This window comes from Quercus robur, chromosome 10, assembly GCF_932294415.1.
Source record: "Quercus robur chromosome 10, dhQueRobu3.1, whole genome shotgun sequence".
Classification (NCBI taxonomy): domain Eukaryota; kingdom Viridiplantae; phylum Streptophyta; class Magnoliopsida; order Fagales; family Fagaceae; genus Quercus; species Quercus robur.
In genome coordinates, this window is record NC_065543.1 from 16022870 (window position 1) to 16041745 (window position 18876).

Consider the following 18876-nt stretch of genomic DNA (forward strand, 5'->3'; position numbering starts at 1 on the left):
AACATAATAGAGAAACAATTAGTATTACCAATTATGTTTGAAGCTGCCGCCGTAATTTATTCATATTCACTGCCCCTGTCACATATATCTTATCTTTGACAATGTCCAAGAACTTGAAATAGGAGAACCGCCATGACTTGTTTAGTAGTAATGTGCCAAAAACTCCCCAAAAACCAACAACAACTCCGAGGGCCATACTAACATAAAACCCCATTGTTATAAACCCATCTTCCTCCTCTTGTATGCTAGCACGTTCACTGCCTCTATTCTCAACTGAGTTTTGAGTCATTTCTTCTCCTAAACATTTGTTTGGAAGTGGAAATCCACAAAGATTTGGGTTCATTTCATATGAAGTGGCACTGAAGGTATTAAGTTGAGGACCAGTTGGAATTTCACCTGACAAGTTATTGTTCGACAAGTTCAAGAAACTTAGAGAATTAATTTGAGAAATGCTTGAAGGAATTCCACCACACAACTGGTTCTTTGATAGATCTAGGGAATTTAATGACTCTAACAAACCAATCTCTGAAGGGATTCTTCCAGTTAAAAGATTTCTTGAGAGATTCAAAGAAATCAATCCATTAAGTTCCATGATTTCTCTAGGAATTTCCCCAGTCAATTTATTGCTCGAAAGATCAATGCTTTTTACTAGTCCAAGAATACTTTCATACTCATACCCTCTTCCTTTCCAGATCCAAATTGCATGATCATCATACCCTGTACTCACAGAAGTGCTAGGGGAGATGGAAAAATCATGAGTGGGTGATGGTTGAATTTGGAGTACATTTCTGAGTCAAAGCAATAATATTTTTGAGGCATATTGGTATACTTCCTGAGATTTGGTTTAACGCAAGGTCTAAAACTTGAAGATATGTTAGATGGCAGAGATGTGAAGGAATGCTTCCAAAGAAGCGATTAGATCGAAGTAAGAGGACAATTAAATTTGGATGGTTGCTCCCTAACCATATCGACATCTCTCCTAACAAGTTATTATTCTGAAGATTAATAAACTTCAATTTTGTGCAATTCTTCAATGACAGAGGAAGTTCCCCACTGAAACTATTGTTGCTTAAATCCAATGTTTCAATCCTATGTAAAGAGCCCACCGAGCTTGGGATTTTCCCATGAAATTGATTGTTTGCCAAATTAAGAATTTTCAATGCTTCAAACTGCATCCAACAGTCAGGGAGCTCTCCTGATAATTGGTTATTGGAAAGATCTAGAAAATTCAAGTTTTCATTAGTGACTGTACATAGGGATCGGACTTGCTTTGAAAACATATTCTTCGAAAGATCCAAATATGCTGCTTTAAATAAAAATCTTGGTATTTCACCTTCCAGTTTATTGGAACTCAAGTCTAGAATGGGAAAAAAGGAGAAATCCCATGACAAATTTGGAACATGACCACTGAGTTGGTTGTGAGATAGATTCATATGAATTAATTGACTTGAGAAGATCCAATTAGAATCGGAGAGAGTATCCGAAATACTAGAATTAGAAATATCAAGCACTTGGATATTTTTCTGATTTTGAAGCCATTTTGGGAATCGAGGGCCTACTTGGCAAGATTTCATATCTATAGAATCTAATTGGAAAGGAGGACTCCAATCAGAGCTGAAGTTGAAAACCAATTTGGTATTAGATAATCCCAAATGCTTCAATTTTGTGAGGTTTGAGAAGTGGGCTTCAGAAATAACACCTTTCAGTGGATTGAAACCAAGAATCAGAGACTCTAGGTTGGAGAGTTTTCCCAAACTTACAGGTATTGTCCCATTCAAATGCATGATTTGATTATGACTTAAAAACAAAACCTCTAATGAAGGGTTTGCACACTCGGTCAAATTTTGAATAAAATCAAGTTGTCCATTCAAATAGTTCCCTGATAGAGACAAAGTTTTCAAATGACATATACCACCAAAGGCTTTTGGTACCTCACCTTCAAACTTATTAGAATCGAGATGGAGATGTGCAAGAGAGTTTATTCTGGTAAAATCATCCGGAATTGAACCTCGAAATTCGTTCCCCATGAGATGAAGATCAACAATACTTGAACAACCACTCTAGTACCGAAGAAGAAGAAGTGAAATCATTATCAGAGAGTTCGAGGACATCAAGAGAAGTAGAAAAATTAACAAGTGGAACAGAGAAAAAATTCGGAAGATTACAAGAGTTCAAGATCACGGATGTCCAGTACGGCAGTTTATTGACAACATGGAGCCAATTATTGACTTTGCTCAGGTTAACGTAACTCATGTCCAGGTATTCTAAAGAAGAAAGTTGAGGGAGCCACTCTAAGTTCTCAGGTTTATTATTCAGGCTAAGATCAAGGTACTGCAAGTTGGAAAGATTCCCAAGTTGAAAAGGAATCTTTCCTCCGAAATTAGCAGAACCAAGGCTAAGGTGGCCTAAGTTGGAGAGAGAAGCAATGAATTCTGGGATTTGGCTCTGATTAAAATCAGCGCAGCTCACATCCAAATAAGTCAAATATTTCAACTCAATCAAGGAAGGATTAAGTTTACCTCGCAAAGGCCTTGGGGGAGAGCAGGACGAGGTGGAGAGGTCGAGCTTGGTGACATGGCCTGTTTCGTTGCTACACCCGACACTACTCCATGTGCAACAATCTTGATTGGAGCTCCAAGAAGAAAGAAGGGCATGGTCATCAATAAGGTCTCGTTTAATCTTGAGAAGAGCTTGTCTCTCATGCTCTTTGCAGCCAAGGTGAGTATCTGCTAACCCCAAATAAATGGAGAATTAAAGTGAGGAGAAATTGGAGGGAAGTTCCCATGATTAGGATGAATGTAGAAGATCAAGATTGTGATTAAGATAAGAGCATCGACTGCGCAATGTTACAAGTATGAGATTTTATTTGCCCAGAATCCCCGCCTCAATTATTTATAGCTGCGTGTGTCCAGTGGAAATTTCCACTGGACACAAGCCGTGTCCATTATAAATTGTCCGAATACCGTGAGTTCATCAAAACAAAAGAGTCCGAATACCGTGGGCTACAAAAACTAGTAGTGGTTTCCGGTTTTAATTTCTGAAAAGATAGCAGATAATTAAAGCAAAGCAGAAGACGTATTACAAGTTTACATCCATTAATGTGGCCTATTGTTAATACCTAGTTCTGAATAAAAATGATGTCAATATCTATATATATATATATATATATATATATATAAATTTTTGATATGAATACCGAAACTTTATTAAAAAGAGGATAAAAACAATGCAGCAAAATTCTCATACCATTGTTATCTATTCAATTGCGATTACCGTCCTTTTCATAATAAATATGCTTTGCTTTATATATTGTTCACGTTTGATAAAAGTTAAGCTAGATGAGGAATATCCAGCTTAAAGTCATTTACTTGTGTTTCAAAAAAGTAATAAAAATTTTCATCTTTAAATTTTGTAATATATATCTATCTATATATATATATATATATAAATTTTTGATATGAATACCGAAACTTTATTAAAAAGAGGAATATCCAGCTTAAAGTCATTTACTTGTGTTTCAAAAAAGTAATAAAAATTGAGGTTTAAAAAAAATGTAAATAAAAGTTAAAATTATGCTTATAATTTCAAGCCAGCCGACAAGTTAAAATGTGTTTCATAAGCGCAAACTTTGTTGAAAAACTATATAAATTTTCCGCGGAGACTGAACTCGGTTCAAACTAAAAGGTCAAAAAGTAATAGAAGATGGTGAAGACTTTGTCACACTGTATACTTTATACAGTATAGAAATATTTAATATTTTAATAATTAGCCCCAAACATGGAATTTTGGCCTAACTCCACAAATATTTGAGTTATCTGAGTTAGTCCAATAACGTCCTTTAAAAAATTGTCTAATTGGTCTATTATTATTGATATCTTATTGTTTCTCAAATTCATTTTTTATTGTAAAATTTGTTCTTTAATCTTTTAAAATTTTGGAACATTGTCTTTGAACAATTCAATAGTTCAACTGAAAATTTTTTACTCACACTAGTAGACAATAGCAGACAATTTGATAATTAATATTGAAAATAAAAAAGGAAAGGATTTTACAGTAAAAAATGGTAAAAAATAAATTTAATTTTATAAAATATTTAATTTAAAGGATTTTTTTTTTTTTGAGAGAATAATTTTAAGGATTCTAATATAAAAGATGCTAATTTATGTGTATCTTTATATATGTATGTGTTTGTCTATGTATATAAAAGTTTGTGGAGACTAATAAATTGGAGACACAAATTGGCCCCTAAACCAAAAAGTTCTGATCCCATACCTATTTTTCTCTTTTCTTATCCACCCGTTGACGTGGTGGCGATCCATCCCCATTGTGTAGTGTACTGTGTAGGGCTGTCCACGGGTCGGGCGGATCGGGTTTGAAGTGCACCTGCACTCGACCCGAATCATTCGGGTTGAGAATCATCCCACCCGTTGTCGACCGATAGAACCTTGTAAACCGAATACAACTCGACCCGAACTTAACGGTCAGGCTTCGGTCGGACATCGTGTTACCAGAATCAAAACTTGCATCTCCACTAATCATGCAAATTGCGAAGTCAAAGAGCAACAATATTCCCAAAAATATATTCAGATCCAAGTGGAAAAAAGGTTTATACCAGATATGCATAATCTAATATGGAAATGGAAATGATTTTTCATACCCAAATGGAATTATTGCCATTATTACTAATAAGAAAGCCAACAATTTGAACGATATCAACTAGAAAAATAATAGGAAAAAAAAAATGACCAGCCTTGAATCAAGCAACAGGTATTAGAAATATAATAGGAAACAAAAAACCCATGACCTGCCTTGAATCAAGAAAGACAAATTAATAGAGTGAAATCTGGAATCAGATTTTGTGGATGAAAAAATTGAAAATTATGGAAATTAATTTATCATATTAATGTTTGAAAATATTCCAATGGTATATTAAATGAAATAGGGAGAGAAATTAGCAAAGATTTCAAAGGATATTTTGCCAAAATTTACCCCACTAATTTTGTTGGTTTTCTTGATTCAGAGCTCTCGCTATTAAAAGTAAAATGTTTAGATTTTTTTGGAAAGAAAATGAGTATGGAAAGGAAACAGGAAAGACGGATGAGCCCTTCCAAAAGAGAGAGTCTGAGTTCTCAAATTTGAGAATGAGAGAACGTGTGAGGATGACACAGCGTGATAAGAGTGTTTAGTGTTTACAGTTGTTTCCCACTTGCCTAGAAACTTCCGAGACAGTGACTCCGGTTCAAACTTAAAATAAGTATTACGCGTCTTCTTCTTTTTTTAGTATTACGCGCCATGACCAATGGACCAGGTGCTCTTCTTGGGAGCTAATATGCAATATTATTAAATTTATATTAAATTTACAAGATTTATAGTTTCTAAACTTCTATATCATCTTTCTCAACATATTAAATGTTACTATTTTTTTTCATTGCTAAATTAACTTTTTATTTAAGAATAATACCTATGCAATTTATGAATTTATTTTAAAATTCGTTTTTAGTTAATTGAAATGATTTCTCTTATAGGATTATTATAAAATTTCTTTTTATGCTTATTTATGTTGTCCTATTTTTTATTAATCTTATAATGCACTATTTTATGTTAACCTTATAATATCATGAAAATTTCATTGAAATTTTGTTTCAATTCTTAAGATATTTTTTGTAAATTTTGCTAATATTTACAAATTTAATATATTTATTTATATTTAAATAATTATTAAATTAATTATGACATCATCACGATTCAACCTCGATTCAACCTTGGTTCGACCTTAAAAATCTTGAATCTCTCACTTTAATGGTTCAATGAACAATCCCGATTTGAAAACTATGCTCATAACATGTACTCTTAGAACATTGGCTAACCATTATTTTTGACCGCCTATAAAAAAAATGATTTCAACCATAAAAAATAAATAAATAAAACCTCATTCAACTATCCGAATTATTAAAAAAAGATCACCATCTTTTAATGTTTCATTCTAGTCCTTATATTTTAAAGTTTGTGTCAATAAAGTCCACACTATTAACCCACACCATAATGAGTATTATTGTCCCATTTTTTTTATTCTTATCTTTCCCCTTATATTTTTTTTCTTCTTTTTTCTTCCTTTAAACATAATATTAATTTCAAAAAACAGCAGAAAATTCCACACCCTCTTTTTTTAGTTTTTTGTTATCGTACTTGGTATCCACGTATTTTATGAATTTTTTAATTTAATTTTTTGCTCTTTTTGTTCAGCTATATTCAACCGATTGACAACAATTCAATTAATGCCATGAACCTAATATTTTAAATTCACATAAAAGAATGCTCGATTGATCAACTATCAATCGAAAACCGATCAAAAGAGCTAGATTTTTTGCTTTTAAAAAAAAAAAATTAGCAAAATTTTAGGAAAAAAGAAGAGACTTTTTTTATTACTTTTTCTTTTCTACAATATATTTAGTAAAAACAAAATTATAAAAGAAAGGGTGCAAATTTTCAATCCTTCCATTCCCCACCAGAGTGTGCACAGTTTTTGAGGAGCAGAGTGAAGATTGGGACTTCGTCGGTAGGAAATTTCCAAAAAACTTCATTCAACGTATCTTTTACTTTAGCATTCCGTGTTTCATTCACTTCAGTTGCGAGTCACGTACGAAATTTGCAAGGAAGCTTCGTGTTTACCTTGCTTTTTGACCAGCCAGTGAATGGCAATGAGAAAAATTGATATCCGGAGTTAGGGGAAAAGTTTAACAAATTTATTTTTGAAAAAATTTTATTGAAAATTAAAAAAATTGTCAAAATTTTTTAATTTTTAGTAAATTTTTTTAAAATTAGTTTACTATTATGTACCTTTAAGATACATATTAGTAAAATTCATAAAACATTTATTGAGATAGATTTTGCAAATCTTGACTAACTCATTGCCCCTAGTCAAAAAGTTGCGTGTATTTCCTTGACCTTAGTCTTGAAGTAGTAGTAGACTAGTAGTTGTTCTCATTTGACCCCAGTCTAGAAGTTGCTCAATAGTCTCTTCTTTTGATTTTTGAAGATAAAGATAGATAAAATATCAGATCAAGGATTAACGTTAAAACTAAGGGGGGGGGGGGGGGGGGGGGGGGGGAATAGGATACTTCAATTAATTTTCTTGAATTGTCCTTATTATAGGATACCTTCTTAGTTATATTCACATGATCCAAGAAGCTTTCATTCAATGTGTATTTACTTTGGCACTGTGTACTTTCACTTCATTCAATGTATCTTTTACTTTAGCATACCGTGTTTTATTCCCATCAGTTGCAGGTCACGTACGAAATTTGCAAGGAAGCTTCGTGTTTTACCTTGCTTTTTTTGACCAGCCAGTGAATGGCAATGAGAAAACTGATATCCAGAGCCAGTGGAAATAGTGGTGTCAGGTTCATGACGCTGTGGGTTCTAGTTCTTTTCTTCTTTTTATATTTATATATATATATATATATATATATTTTAGTAGTATCTCTTAATTTTAAATCCACATCTTTTTTACTCCTCCATCTCTAACTTTTCAATTTCAAACTCTAGGATTTTGCTATAAACCTAAATTTAAAATACTTTTAAAAATAGATTAAAAAAAATGTTGAGTTCTAGCTATTTTTTAAAAGCAATGCATGTATACAACTTCATAGTTATATTGCTATTATTGTAGTGCTTTTAGATTGATTTGTTTTGTCAATTTGTTTAGAATAATCAAATTAGATATTTAAATTTAATATATTTAAATTAATCTCTTACTTTGATTGTTTTTTGATGAACCAACAAATTTATTAAACCAGCAACAAAACTACACAAACAAGGAAAGAGCCTTAGCTCTAATAACAGAAACCAAGCAAGGAGGCCCCAACCCCACATCAAAAGAGCCAAAGTAGTTGTTTGACAAAGACCACTTGGCTAATACATGAGCAGCAACATTTGCTTCTCTAGCCACCCAACTGAAACTACAATTAGAGAAATTCAATTTTAAAGCTAAAACATCATAGCAGATGGTTTTTATTCTCCAAGGAACATCTTGGTTAGGATACCTCAGCGCATCAATGCAGGTCTTTGAGTCACTCTCAATGGAAATGGAGTCAACATCCAAGTTTGCTGCCAAGTTGAGAGCCTAGATTATAGCTTCCGCCTCTGCTTGGAGAGGGAGAGTGGTGTTTACTCTTTTAGAACAAGCAAACACCACTTCCCCTCTCCAATCTCTAGCTATAGCTGCAATGGATGAACTCTCAATGTTGCAGGCAGCATCAACATTGATCTTAATAGTGTCCCTATCTGGTTTAGACCAAGCTCATTGGAACCTATTGCTTGAAGACCCTAACGGGGACTCAAGAATCTTCCTAAACTCAGCAACAGATCTGGATATCTTTAGCAACATCCCATCCAAATTGGGAGAAATTCCCTCAAATTGAACTTGGTTTCTTAACTTCCATACCACATCACATATCACTGCACCGTGTAGTAAAAACTCTGACTTATTAGATGAAGTCAACCCAACTGTATTCGAAGGAGAGATTAAGGTTTGAATGAATTGGGAGGAGGAAGAAAGACCCAGACCATCCAACTTGAACCCCCAATGGCTGTTAAACCAAATAGCTTTAGTCAATGGGCACATAACAAATAGATGGAGACAAGTCTCTTCTTCCATGCCACATAATGAGCAGGTCGTGTCTCCAATATTAATATATCTAGCCAACAAGGATTTAGTAGGGAGACAATTTGCTGCAATCCTCCATAAATGCATTTTTAGTCTCTCATGAATCTTGGTTTTCCAAATTTCTCCCCTTGACACATCTTGACTAGTAGGCAGGTTCTCTCTCCGGCCAAGCCAATAAGCTGATTTCACTGATATTTGCCCATTAGAATTGGCAGTCCATATCCACTTTTTCATGAGTTATACCAGCAACTAACTCACATACCTAAAAATTTAGCTAGCTCAACCTCCAAATGAGTAAATTGATCGTTAGGTTCACAAATGATGTCTCAGTGATGCATGTATATATACTTAGTAGAAAATGCAAACCAAAAGAGCATTCTTTTGGAGTTTAGTTTTTCTTTTTTCTTTTTTCTTTTTTTCTTTTTTGGCATGAAGAAAAGAGTGCAGACTGCAGAGACCACAAACCAAATCTAAAGTCAAAATAGACATAAAATTAAGTAATAGATATTAATTAAGGAGGTCTCGTTAGGGCACCAAATGTCATAATTTAAAGTAAAGAAAGAGGATGAAGATGAAGACCCAATTCAAAGAACATGGACTGCTTATTGTTGGAAATGGCAAAATTGGACTTGATTCAAACCTAAAATTCTTAAATCGAAGCAAAAACGCATGAAACCGTAACCTGACCAGACTAACTTGTGATTTGGCCCATTTGTTAAATACTTTTTTTTAAAAAAAAATAATAATAAATCAAGACATTGTTGGCTTACTTATATGTTTTGAGCTTTATAATACAAAATTCAAACTCAATTTCAATTGATAACTATTTCTCAAAAAAAAAAAAAAAAAAAAACTTCAATTGATAACTACAATACTGCCATGTGATTGTTATTTATTTATTTTAAAATATTGTTAATGTTTTTGGATAACACCTTGGTGCTAGATTAATTTGACCCATTAAGAGCATTACCAACAGTCACTGTAAAACTATTTTTGGACCACCAAACGCTACTGTTCACGCTCCAATAGCATCTCTAAACACACAGATTCTCCAATTTTTTTTTTGAAGTTGCTACAGTAATTCCTTAATTTAGAAAACACTGTAGCAACTCCAAACCATTATTTCATCTTAAAAAAAATACTCGGTTGAATAAAAAAAATATTCTTTCTCTTTCCTCCTCTCTTCCTTGTTCATCTGTCTCTCTCTCAAACGGTAACACAATCAAAACACAAACACAATAACAGATCAAGAACAGGAAAAAATACAAATTTAATTAGAACAAAAAATCTAAAATCAAAACAAAAACAACAGATCAAGAGCATGAAAGCCTATCTAAGTTCCATTGCAACAACAAAGTGAATCAGAACAAGATAAAAAAAATTAAAAAAAAGAAAAGAAAAGATAGACGAAGGCCATGTCGGCTGTGTGTGTGTGTGAAGTGAGCTGAAGAGGAAAGAAAATAGAAGTAGAAATAGAAAAAGTAAAAAAAGAGAGAGCTAGAGAGAGAGAGAGAGAGAGAGAGAGAGAGAGAGAGAGATAGCTGAAGAAGAAGAAATGATCCGAAATGAACTATAAGAAAAAGAAAAATAAGAAGAAACGTGTCCAGATGGTGTGAAGGGAAAAATAATATAAAAAATAAGAAATTGCAATTAAGAAATGCTACCACAATATTTTCACAATAAATTTTAAGTAACGAATTGTTATTAGATAATATTAGCGAGTAAAAAATTAATTTCAGTAGTGGATTCAAATTAAAACTAGTAACAACTTTCCACATAAATTTTGTTATGAAAGTATTACATAAAATGTTGTGAATATAACTATTCTCATTGAAAAATATAGTTGTTAAAAAAAGAATAAATGATGATTAAAAGAAGAATAAACAATAAATGAAGAAATAATATTTAAATGTGATAGAAAATTTACTGAAAAGTATATTCGAAAAAGTGAGTAGGTAAAAGTTAAATGTCACTGTTCATTCTCCAAATAGTACAAAAATTTAGAGAAACTACTGGAGATACTATATTTGGTAATTAAGGTAGACTCCAAGGGTCACAAAAGTAATTCTACCAAATGTGCCTCGGAATCAAAAGTAAACAAACGAAGTCTTTTTTTTTGGATATCCGATTAGAAATAGAATTAAAATTAATTGAAGTAGGTTATTTTCGTCAATTTGGTGTAGTTTGTAACATATTGCAACAAAAAAAGATTTTGAAGTATTCTTTTTAATCTAATTTGTCTAAATTCAAGGATTGAGTCCTGTCATATTTACCGAATAATTTTTTTTGATATATAAAGGATTTTAAAATTTTAATTTCACCTAGATTTATTTTTAAAAAATTAAAATTGTTAGTATATACATTAGCCTAGCCCACTAGGTTTGGGCCAAGTGGACTGCACTTGTCATACGCTTATATTACTTGTACTTCACACATTACTTGTGATTAGGGGTGTACAGCCAACCTGCCAGAACCGACTCGACCCAACCCAACCAGCCAAGTTGGATCGGTTTTTAGGGCCTGGTGGGTTAGGTTGGATTACAAAATATTTTTGATAATGGGTTGGGTTGGGTTTGGTTGGGTTCGGATCAAAAAATTTCAAACCTTACCCGACCCACCCATATATTTAATATATATTTAAAATATATTATATAATTAATAAAATTTTTTAAATAACCAACTCTTGTTATCCTATATAAAAATCAATTAGTTCACACAAACCCTAGTAAATTAATATTGTTGTTTAGTAATTAGTGTTCTTTGCCATTAATGACTTACATTGATACTAATTTATGAGCTTTTTAATATATCTATATTTTTTTCTACTCAATTTAATAATAATAGTAATAAAAAAAATTGTTCAATCCATGTGTTTAACCCGACCAATATGGGTTGGGTTCAGTTGGGTTGGATTTATGTGATGAATTGGATTGGGTTGAATTTTTTTAACCCACCATGGTGGGTTAGGGAAAAAAATCCTCTAAACCCGACCCATGCACACCCCTACATACTATGCTTATACAAAACTCTATTGTATAATATTATATACACAAAATATATGTCAATATACAAACAATTCTCACTTCTCATTCTCTTTCTTTATATTCTTAACAAAAATTAAAAAAATTAAACACATAAAATAATATAACAAAATAACTATCATTTGGTCAAAAGCTTTGTAACTCAATTGATTGGCACTTTCATGCACAACTTTGCTGTGTACTATACTGTCCTCCATCCTTATCCAAGTTCTAAAGGAGAAAGGCTGCTGAGTGATTTCTATAATTCTAGCTCCTCTAGGCCAGTCTCCATAGCCACCATAACCAGTATGCCTAGCAAAACAGAGCCAGAGTTTCTCATAGGGGCAGCACCAATCCAATCCATGGTTATGTCCAACAAATATTGCCTGCCACAATAAAGAGAAAAACAACTCAACATGATCATATTCATATCCATCAAACTCAAGCCACAGATTCATTTAGTTTGTGACTTTCAAGAACCATAAGCACACATAATGTTTATTAAATATATGTGGTTCCAATTCAGAGCTTTTCTTAAAGGCAAAACTGATCGGGCTTATTCAACCTTCTTGCCAACACAGTAACATTTTGGTTAAACTTCTTCCACATTTAAAAGAGAGATATAATTACACTAAGCAAAACTCAGCTGACCATCCTAAACCACATTTGGATGATTTAGGTGCTAGTATGTGACTCATATGTCATGGGTGCTTGAACTTATATTTTCCTGTAAATGGATTGTGAATCTGTGATAGAACTGAAAAATGATAATTGTACCATCCAAGCATGAAGAACGAATTTAAGGGGAAGCAGTAGAACAACATGGTAATTAATCATGGTGAATAACCAACAGAAACATAACATGAAAAACAATAATAATAATAATAATAATACCATAGCTCCACTTGACTGCAAAGAAGTTATAAAGACAAATTAAAGGTACTCAAATCCCAACATGACAAAAGATTTCAAGTTTTCATTCTTTTCTTATGTAATTCCTGTCAATCAAATGGAACAATAACAAAAACCAAAAAAAAAAATGATCGTTTTGGGCCATAGAAGCCAAGCCATAAATTTCAAGCCCGGCAAAGCCTGGCCAGCTTGTGTATCAAGAAATTCCAACCTCCCTATTTGACTTGGCATTGGTAATCAATCAATCCAGCTGAAAATGTGGTCATTCAAATTTCAAGTTCAAATCTAATGTCTAAACCCAGTCTATATCCAGGAGCACTAATGTCTCATATGTGTATGGAGGTATGTACTTTTCTATGTATATATATGCATATGCTTATTCAATTCCTTTGTGTCATTACCTAGAGAGCAGGCATCTTACATGAATTTATGTTATGCATGTGTGAATCTATATATTTACAGATGAATATGGTTGAGCGTAAGCGTGATTATCTTTGAAATGAATATATTTATGTGTACATGGATGCTTATGTGTGTACTTACCTTGATAGAAGGCCTTTTAACAAGTAGTTCCATGATACCCAATTCAGCTGCTTGAGAAGAAACATTTTCTTTGTTAATTGAGCCTACACAGGGCCTGTGAATTCCAAACTGTGGAGCAACTTTGATATATGCTTGACTTGGGATATGCCAGAATATTAGCTCGGGCACACTGTCAGGTAACACTAAATTGGACAAGAAAATGCAGGAAACAGATTTTTTTAACCAAAAAATAAAAAATAAAAGAAGAATATTCACCATATCTTATTGGTGTACTTCAAAAAAGAAAACCAAAACCTCAGCATTGTCAATTACAACTATTTGCCTCAGTAGAATAAACCCTCTGTCTTTTTCACTTTCTTTTTAATCAAACCATGCTGGGAGCAATGTTTCCAAGTTTTCTGTTCATTTTTTTCTCTCTCTTACAAACCATTAAAATCAACAAACCAGATTCTAGATATTTAAACCTTGTTACCTATTAATTCTAGTCAATGCTAATAAGGTGCCATGAAAAGTAGTTTAAAAAAAGAGAGGTAATTCTTTGTTCTAATGCCTTGAGTTAGGGTTGATCTCTTCAGATTTGTTCTGGAACCATTCTGCTTGAGCATTTGAGATAACTTGTGGATAGGACCCGCCACCAGAATCTAAAAAGTACAGGTATACTACGGGTGAATTTGGATCATCTGATGATGAGACTTGGATAACATAGTTGGATATACTTGGCCAAAGCGCTTTAGGACCATTGCTAGAATAAGATCGCAAATTATGCTCAATCTCATGTTTCATCAGCTCAATACGCTGTGTGCCTCTGAAGCTACATGCTTCTTCTCCTGCCAGTTATGGAACATAAAAAGAAGAGAAAAGAATGCAAGAGATTAACATGGTTTGGTCACTAAGACCTACATCCACAACACCAAAAACCAAATGGCTACAGCTTTAATTCACCTGATTGATAGCACATTACAGGATTAGAAAATAGATCAACAATCAATTTCTCACACATATATTTTGAATGTGAATTTCATATCAATATAATTGATTTTTCCAATTCCTTGATTTACTCCATGCAATCAATTCCTTGATTTTGTCAACAATTTGAGCAAAATGTCATTCTTTCCAACGTATATTGTTATGAACTTATGATTATTGGTTAATCTAACAACAGAAGAAGTGTTATCCTATCATAAATGCTATCTTCAAATTACAAAATTCTAAATATTAGAAGGGGTATGTTGAATTTCTCTAAGAATCTTTCCCGGCTTATAATAGGCCAGTTTCAAAGAGGCAGTTGTCTGAAACAATGAGAGATCAATCATAATTCTGGAAAACACTCAGAAACCCAAGGCCTGTTGCCTGTCACTAGTGAATAGTGATAACTGGTTGTCACCAGCTTATTTATTCCACATTTCTAACATCATGCTAACCTGAATGTGTTGAGTTGACTGCTGGGCAAATAAGTTGAGGAATTTCAGGGGCTGGAAACCACTCCTTTGGCCATTCAAATGGTGCATCGTCGTGGTTTCCAAACACACTGGCAAACGGAATACCTCTGGATTTTGTTGGAGAGATTGCCTGATCCCAGTACAAGCTGGCATTTGCAATTGGTATATTGTTGGCCGTAATGACATCTCCAAGGTATATAAGAAAATCTGCTATGCAATCAGTTAGGTAGAGTTTTAAACCAAAAAAGAAACAGAAATAACCAAAATATTAACTATGCAAAGGTGCTCTATATCAAGCTTTGAGCGCTTCACTTTTTGAATTGAACAATCATTGCAGAAATCATGGAAATTTGTCAGGGTACACCAAAACATAGGGCAGAAATGCAGCCTATTAAGTCAGCTGAATATCAAACAATTCAGAAGAATCCAACTAGAGATCAAATTTATGGTTGTTTAGCGCTAAGCTGCAAAATAACAAAAATCTTGTCATCTTCAACAAGTGATTCTTATTCCTAGCATTTTAGTTCAGAAGATGGAACATTTAAACAGCAAATGAAGATTTCTTGAAGTAGCATTCAGAGGCAACAAACATGTAGTAGTAAGGCCCATATAACCATATCATTGTCATTTCGAGTCATCCGTGAAAGACACTTGACAAATGATCGACAGGAACAAGTTGCTAAGTTACTAATCCCAAACTCCCTTCAAGAAAATTGGACATAATACTTTACATAAAGAATGCGCATCCACAGGTACTAAGTACTAACAAACTAACCATTAACAAGTAATATGTTACCATGAGTTGACTTTTCTTTTGTGAACAACGCTTGGGTTCTGGTGTCCACATCGGACACGTTAGGATCTTGACACGTATGGCATTGAATCCAAGCCAAGCCTTTCTTATTTGAGCTCTAAAAATCGAATTTCAAAATGATAAATTTATATACAACACATTCATTAGGGTCTTTTATTTTTATTTACTAAAATTCATTAGGGTCCGTTGGGTGCAATTATTTTGAAAAAATAAATTTAAAAAAAAAATAGACGAAAAGATGCTTTTTGAAAAAGCATTATCCTTTCCCCTTTCTAAAAAAATTACTTTTTAGTCTAAAATTTAAAAACAAAAGGCACTTTTGGGATTTAGATACAAAAATCCAATAATAATAATAATAATAATAATAAAGGCTTTCTGATTTTACTTTTTTTCTTTTACATCAAAAAATAAAAACCTAATTACAGTATATCTTTTGTAAATGATAATAAAAAAGAAAAAACACACACATACAAAGGCCGATTTTTATAACTTTACCTCTAAATCTCACAAATCACAGCATATGAACATTTTGCAACGAAAAAAAAATAATGGGATTATTCTTTATTCTATAGTAGGACAATATATAATAATAACATGGGGCATGTACTTCACCAAAGTTTTAATAACATGGGACTTTCTTTCTTTCTTTCATTGTACAAATACAACAACAACAAACAGAGCTAGCACATGATAGAAAGAGGTATTAATAAAATAGACCATTAGTTCATATCATGTATTTTCACACTCGTTTCGCGACAAATGTCTATGTGGTAGGCTGTGATTGGTTGTCTATTACTTTTACATAGGTCCGCTATTTTTTTCTCCACTACTTACTGTCTATATATCAGGTAAGACAATTATGGTAAAGTATGTATGAAAGTGTACACTATATAGGACTGTTTGGACTTTGGCTGCTTAAGTTAATTTTCTTTGACAGAAATGGTGTTGTGTTATGCGGAATATTACGGATTTGTCCCCAGAGGGATCGAGTATGTGTATCTCTGTCTCTGATGTATCCTACGGCTAGGAATTTGGAATTTTTTTACTTTTGGGGAAATTACAGCCTTTGGATGATACATATGGGGAGGGAACTGGTGTCTTTTTTTTTTTTTTTTTTTTTTAATACTAAGTATTTTTAACATACACAGGGGGAGAGGAGACCCGTGTCTTTGAGCAATAATTATTCACTCATGCAATATAAATATATGTATTTTCCATAGTTGATAGGCCCGGTTCTAATATTTACCCGGTTTATGAGCCAGATTACAGTTGGGTCACACGTTCAACTAATAGGTCAACAGTCAAACCGTATGTATATAATTTTGACAAATCAAAACATAAATTGAAAAAAAAAAGAAAAAAAAAGGCATATGTCTAAATTAAACTACCCATTATAATTCAAAACTAAGATTTCACAGTAGTAGAATGGTCTTTTGATAGGTTGGGGCTTTGAAAGTAGGTAAACAAACATAGAAGGGCTTCTTTATTTATTTATTCTTTACGTTTTCACAAGCTCGGCTGCATGATAAAAATTCATCCGGGTTACACAGATCATTACAAACCCGTTGGGTTTTACCAAGTCTTGTTAAGAAACGATTCATTTAAACACCTGAACCAATCTAGATGTCAAGTCATCAACTTTAATAACTATGGTATTTTTCCTCTATGTAGTTCCCATACTTATTTAGGATCCACGAGAGGAGTACTAATAACATGCATAATAGTATTACAAGTTTATGATTTTGTTTAGTCCCTATCCTTAAAAAGAAGGTCTCGTTTCTGTCCCTGTCATTACAACAAAGACAAAAAATGCACATGTGACAAACAGAGTACACTGTTCACCCACCAAAAACTGACATGACCATTAAAATAATAATAATAATAAATGTTATTTGGTATTAAAAAATATCCCATCAGTATCTAAATTTAAAAAATTAATTTATTAATTTTAACTAACTAAAAAAAATCAAAACAGAAATAAAAATCAAGATTTACATGAATTAAGATTTAAAATTATCTTGAACAAGACCACCAACCCAGACTTAAGATCTCAAAATTGAAAACCAAAAATCACAAACCTAGAAACACAAACACAAACCCAGCAACAGATCAACCAAACCAAACACAAATGCAACAAACACAAACCCAGCAACTGATTTTTCTTGTCAACCAAACACAAAAACAACAAACCTTGAATGGGGTTTAATGGATTTCTGGAATTTGATTTTGTGTTCCTATTTTGTGTTCTTATCGTCTCTGCGTGCCAGAAATTCCTCTAACCGTTGCCAAATTCCCAATATCTCCAAGTGCTCTGCGGTTTCTTGCTTCGGCTGCAACATTCTTCTTCAGTTGTTGCTTAGCCCCTCCAACTCCTGCCTCTCCTATAAAAATTGAAAGGAAATTTCAATAAGAAAGAACATAACTTTCAACCTGAAAGAAAATAATTTTAGATAGAAAGAAACCCACCGAGAATAATCAAATCCGTACTATTTTCCCCATAAGAGTTCGGATTAACAAATGGGTATCAAGCAAAAATGAAACATGCTAATCAAAAGACAAACCTTTAATCGAAAACCCAAAAAGAGTCTCATATTCACATAAGAAAAATCATTACTAATATTCAAGAAAAAGAGAGAGAGCAAAGGAATACCTCTGGGTTGTTGTGGAACAATGGGTCTTGAAGCCATTTCAAAGTGCTTGAGAAAATATGTGCGTCTCTCTCTCTCTCTCTCTCTCTACGATCTTCTTTCTGGGTCACTTTTCTCTCTCTGACGATTACAGAATGAGAAGAACCTTTAAACCATTAAGCCCTATTCAAGGTTTGTTGTTTTTGTGTTTGGTTGACAAGAAAAATCAGTTGCTGGGTTTGTGTTTTTGTTTCTGAGTATGTGATTTTTGGTTTTCCATTTTGAAATCTTAAGTCTGTGTTGGTGTTCTTAGTGTCCTTGTCCAATATAGAGCCTAAAGTGAGAATCGCGTGAAAAAATAATAACGAAAATGTGATTTTTATAAAAAAATTTATTGAAAAAAGAGAAAAAGAGAATTACTATACTGGTCTGGTCTGGACCAGTCCATCCTTTGCTTTGTTTTTTTGATAAGGACTTCCACTGATTGGTGAAAACCACGCCGCCAAAAGTGCGTGTTCTTGATCACCTCACGCAAGGATCTCTTTATATAACAAACGTTTATATTTGTAGTGTAACTACCGCTTCTTGGTACGGTGATCTAACTCTTTATAAACCTAATTACTCGCAACTTGGTAGATTTACTAAAGAAAAAGCAAATGTCTATTTACTCTAACCATGTTTTCATTTTACATTTTTGGGTAATCTACTAAGTTGTTAAGTTTTGATACTTACTAAAAAAAGAAGTTTTGGTCCAAACCCTACATATATATATATATGTATATATGTGTTTGTATTTTTTATACAATTTTATATAATTATTTTTAAGATAACATAATATGCTAATAATCTAATTATA

The 18876-nt window shown here is 32.9% G+C and overlaps 2 protein-coding genes and 1 long non-coding RNA gene across 3 annotated transcripts; all 3 read right to left on the reverse strand.

Moving 5' to 3' along the window:
- Positions 1 to 24: 24 nt before the first annotated feature.
- On the reverse strand, positions 25 to 5155 carry LOC126703557 (receptor-like protein EIX1). Its single transcript, XM_050402518.1, has 2 exons — positions 4273 to 5155; positions 25 to 2726 (listed from the first exon to the last, which is right to left on the reverse strand). The coding sequence occupies exon 2, from the start codon at positions 2025 to 2027 to the stop codon at positions 753 to 755; it is 1275 nt and encodes a 424-aa protein (XP_050258475.1). The 5' UTR covers positions 2028 to 2726; positions 4273 to 5155; the 3' UTR covers positions 25 to 752.
- Positions 5156 to 11681: 6526 nt separating this feature from the next.
- LOC126701854 (probable inactive purple acid phosphatase 16) lies at positions 11682 to 14847 on the reverse strand (the record flags this gene model as incomplete). The annotated part of the gene is made up of 3 exons (XM_050400277.1): positions 11682 to 12071; positions 13141 to 13967; positions 14562 to 14847. Coding segments are annotated over 2 exons (570 nt in total), but the record flags the coding sequence as incomplete, so codon positions are not given.
- A 1645-nt stretch (positions 14848 to 16492) lies between these two features.
- On the reverse strand, positions 16493 to 18609 carry LOC126701855 (uncharacterized). The gene is made up of 2 exons (XR_007647538.1): positions 18044 to 18609; positions 16493 to 17774 (listed from the first exon to the last, which is right to left on the reverse strand). It is a non-coding gene; the product is annotated as an uncharacterized LOC126701855 (long non-coding RNA).
- Positions 18610 to 18876: the final 267 nt, after the last annotated feature.

What these genes read in the sequence shown, in the direction of transcription:
- LOC126703557 (XM_050402518.1), bottom strand. Translation starts at nt 2,027, where the DNA reads ATGGGGAACGAATTTCGAGGTTCAATTCCGGATGATTTTACCAGAATA.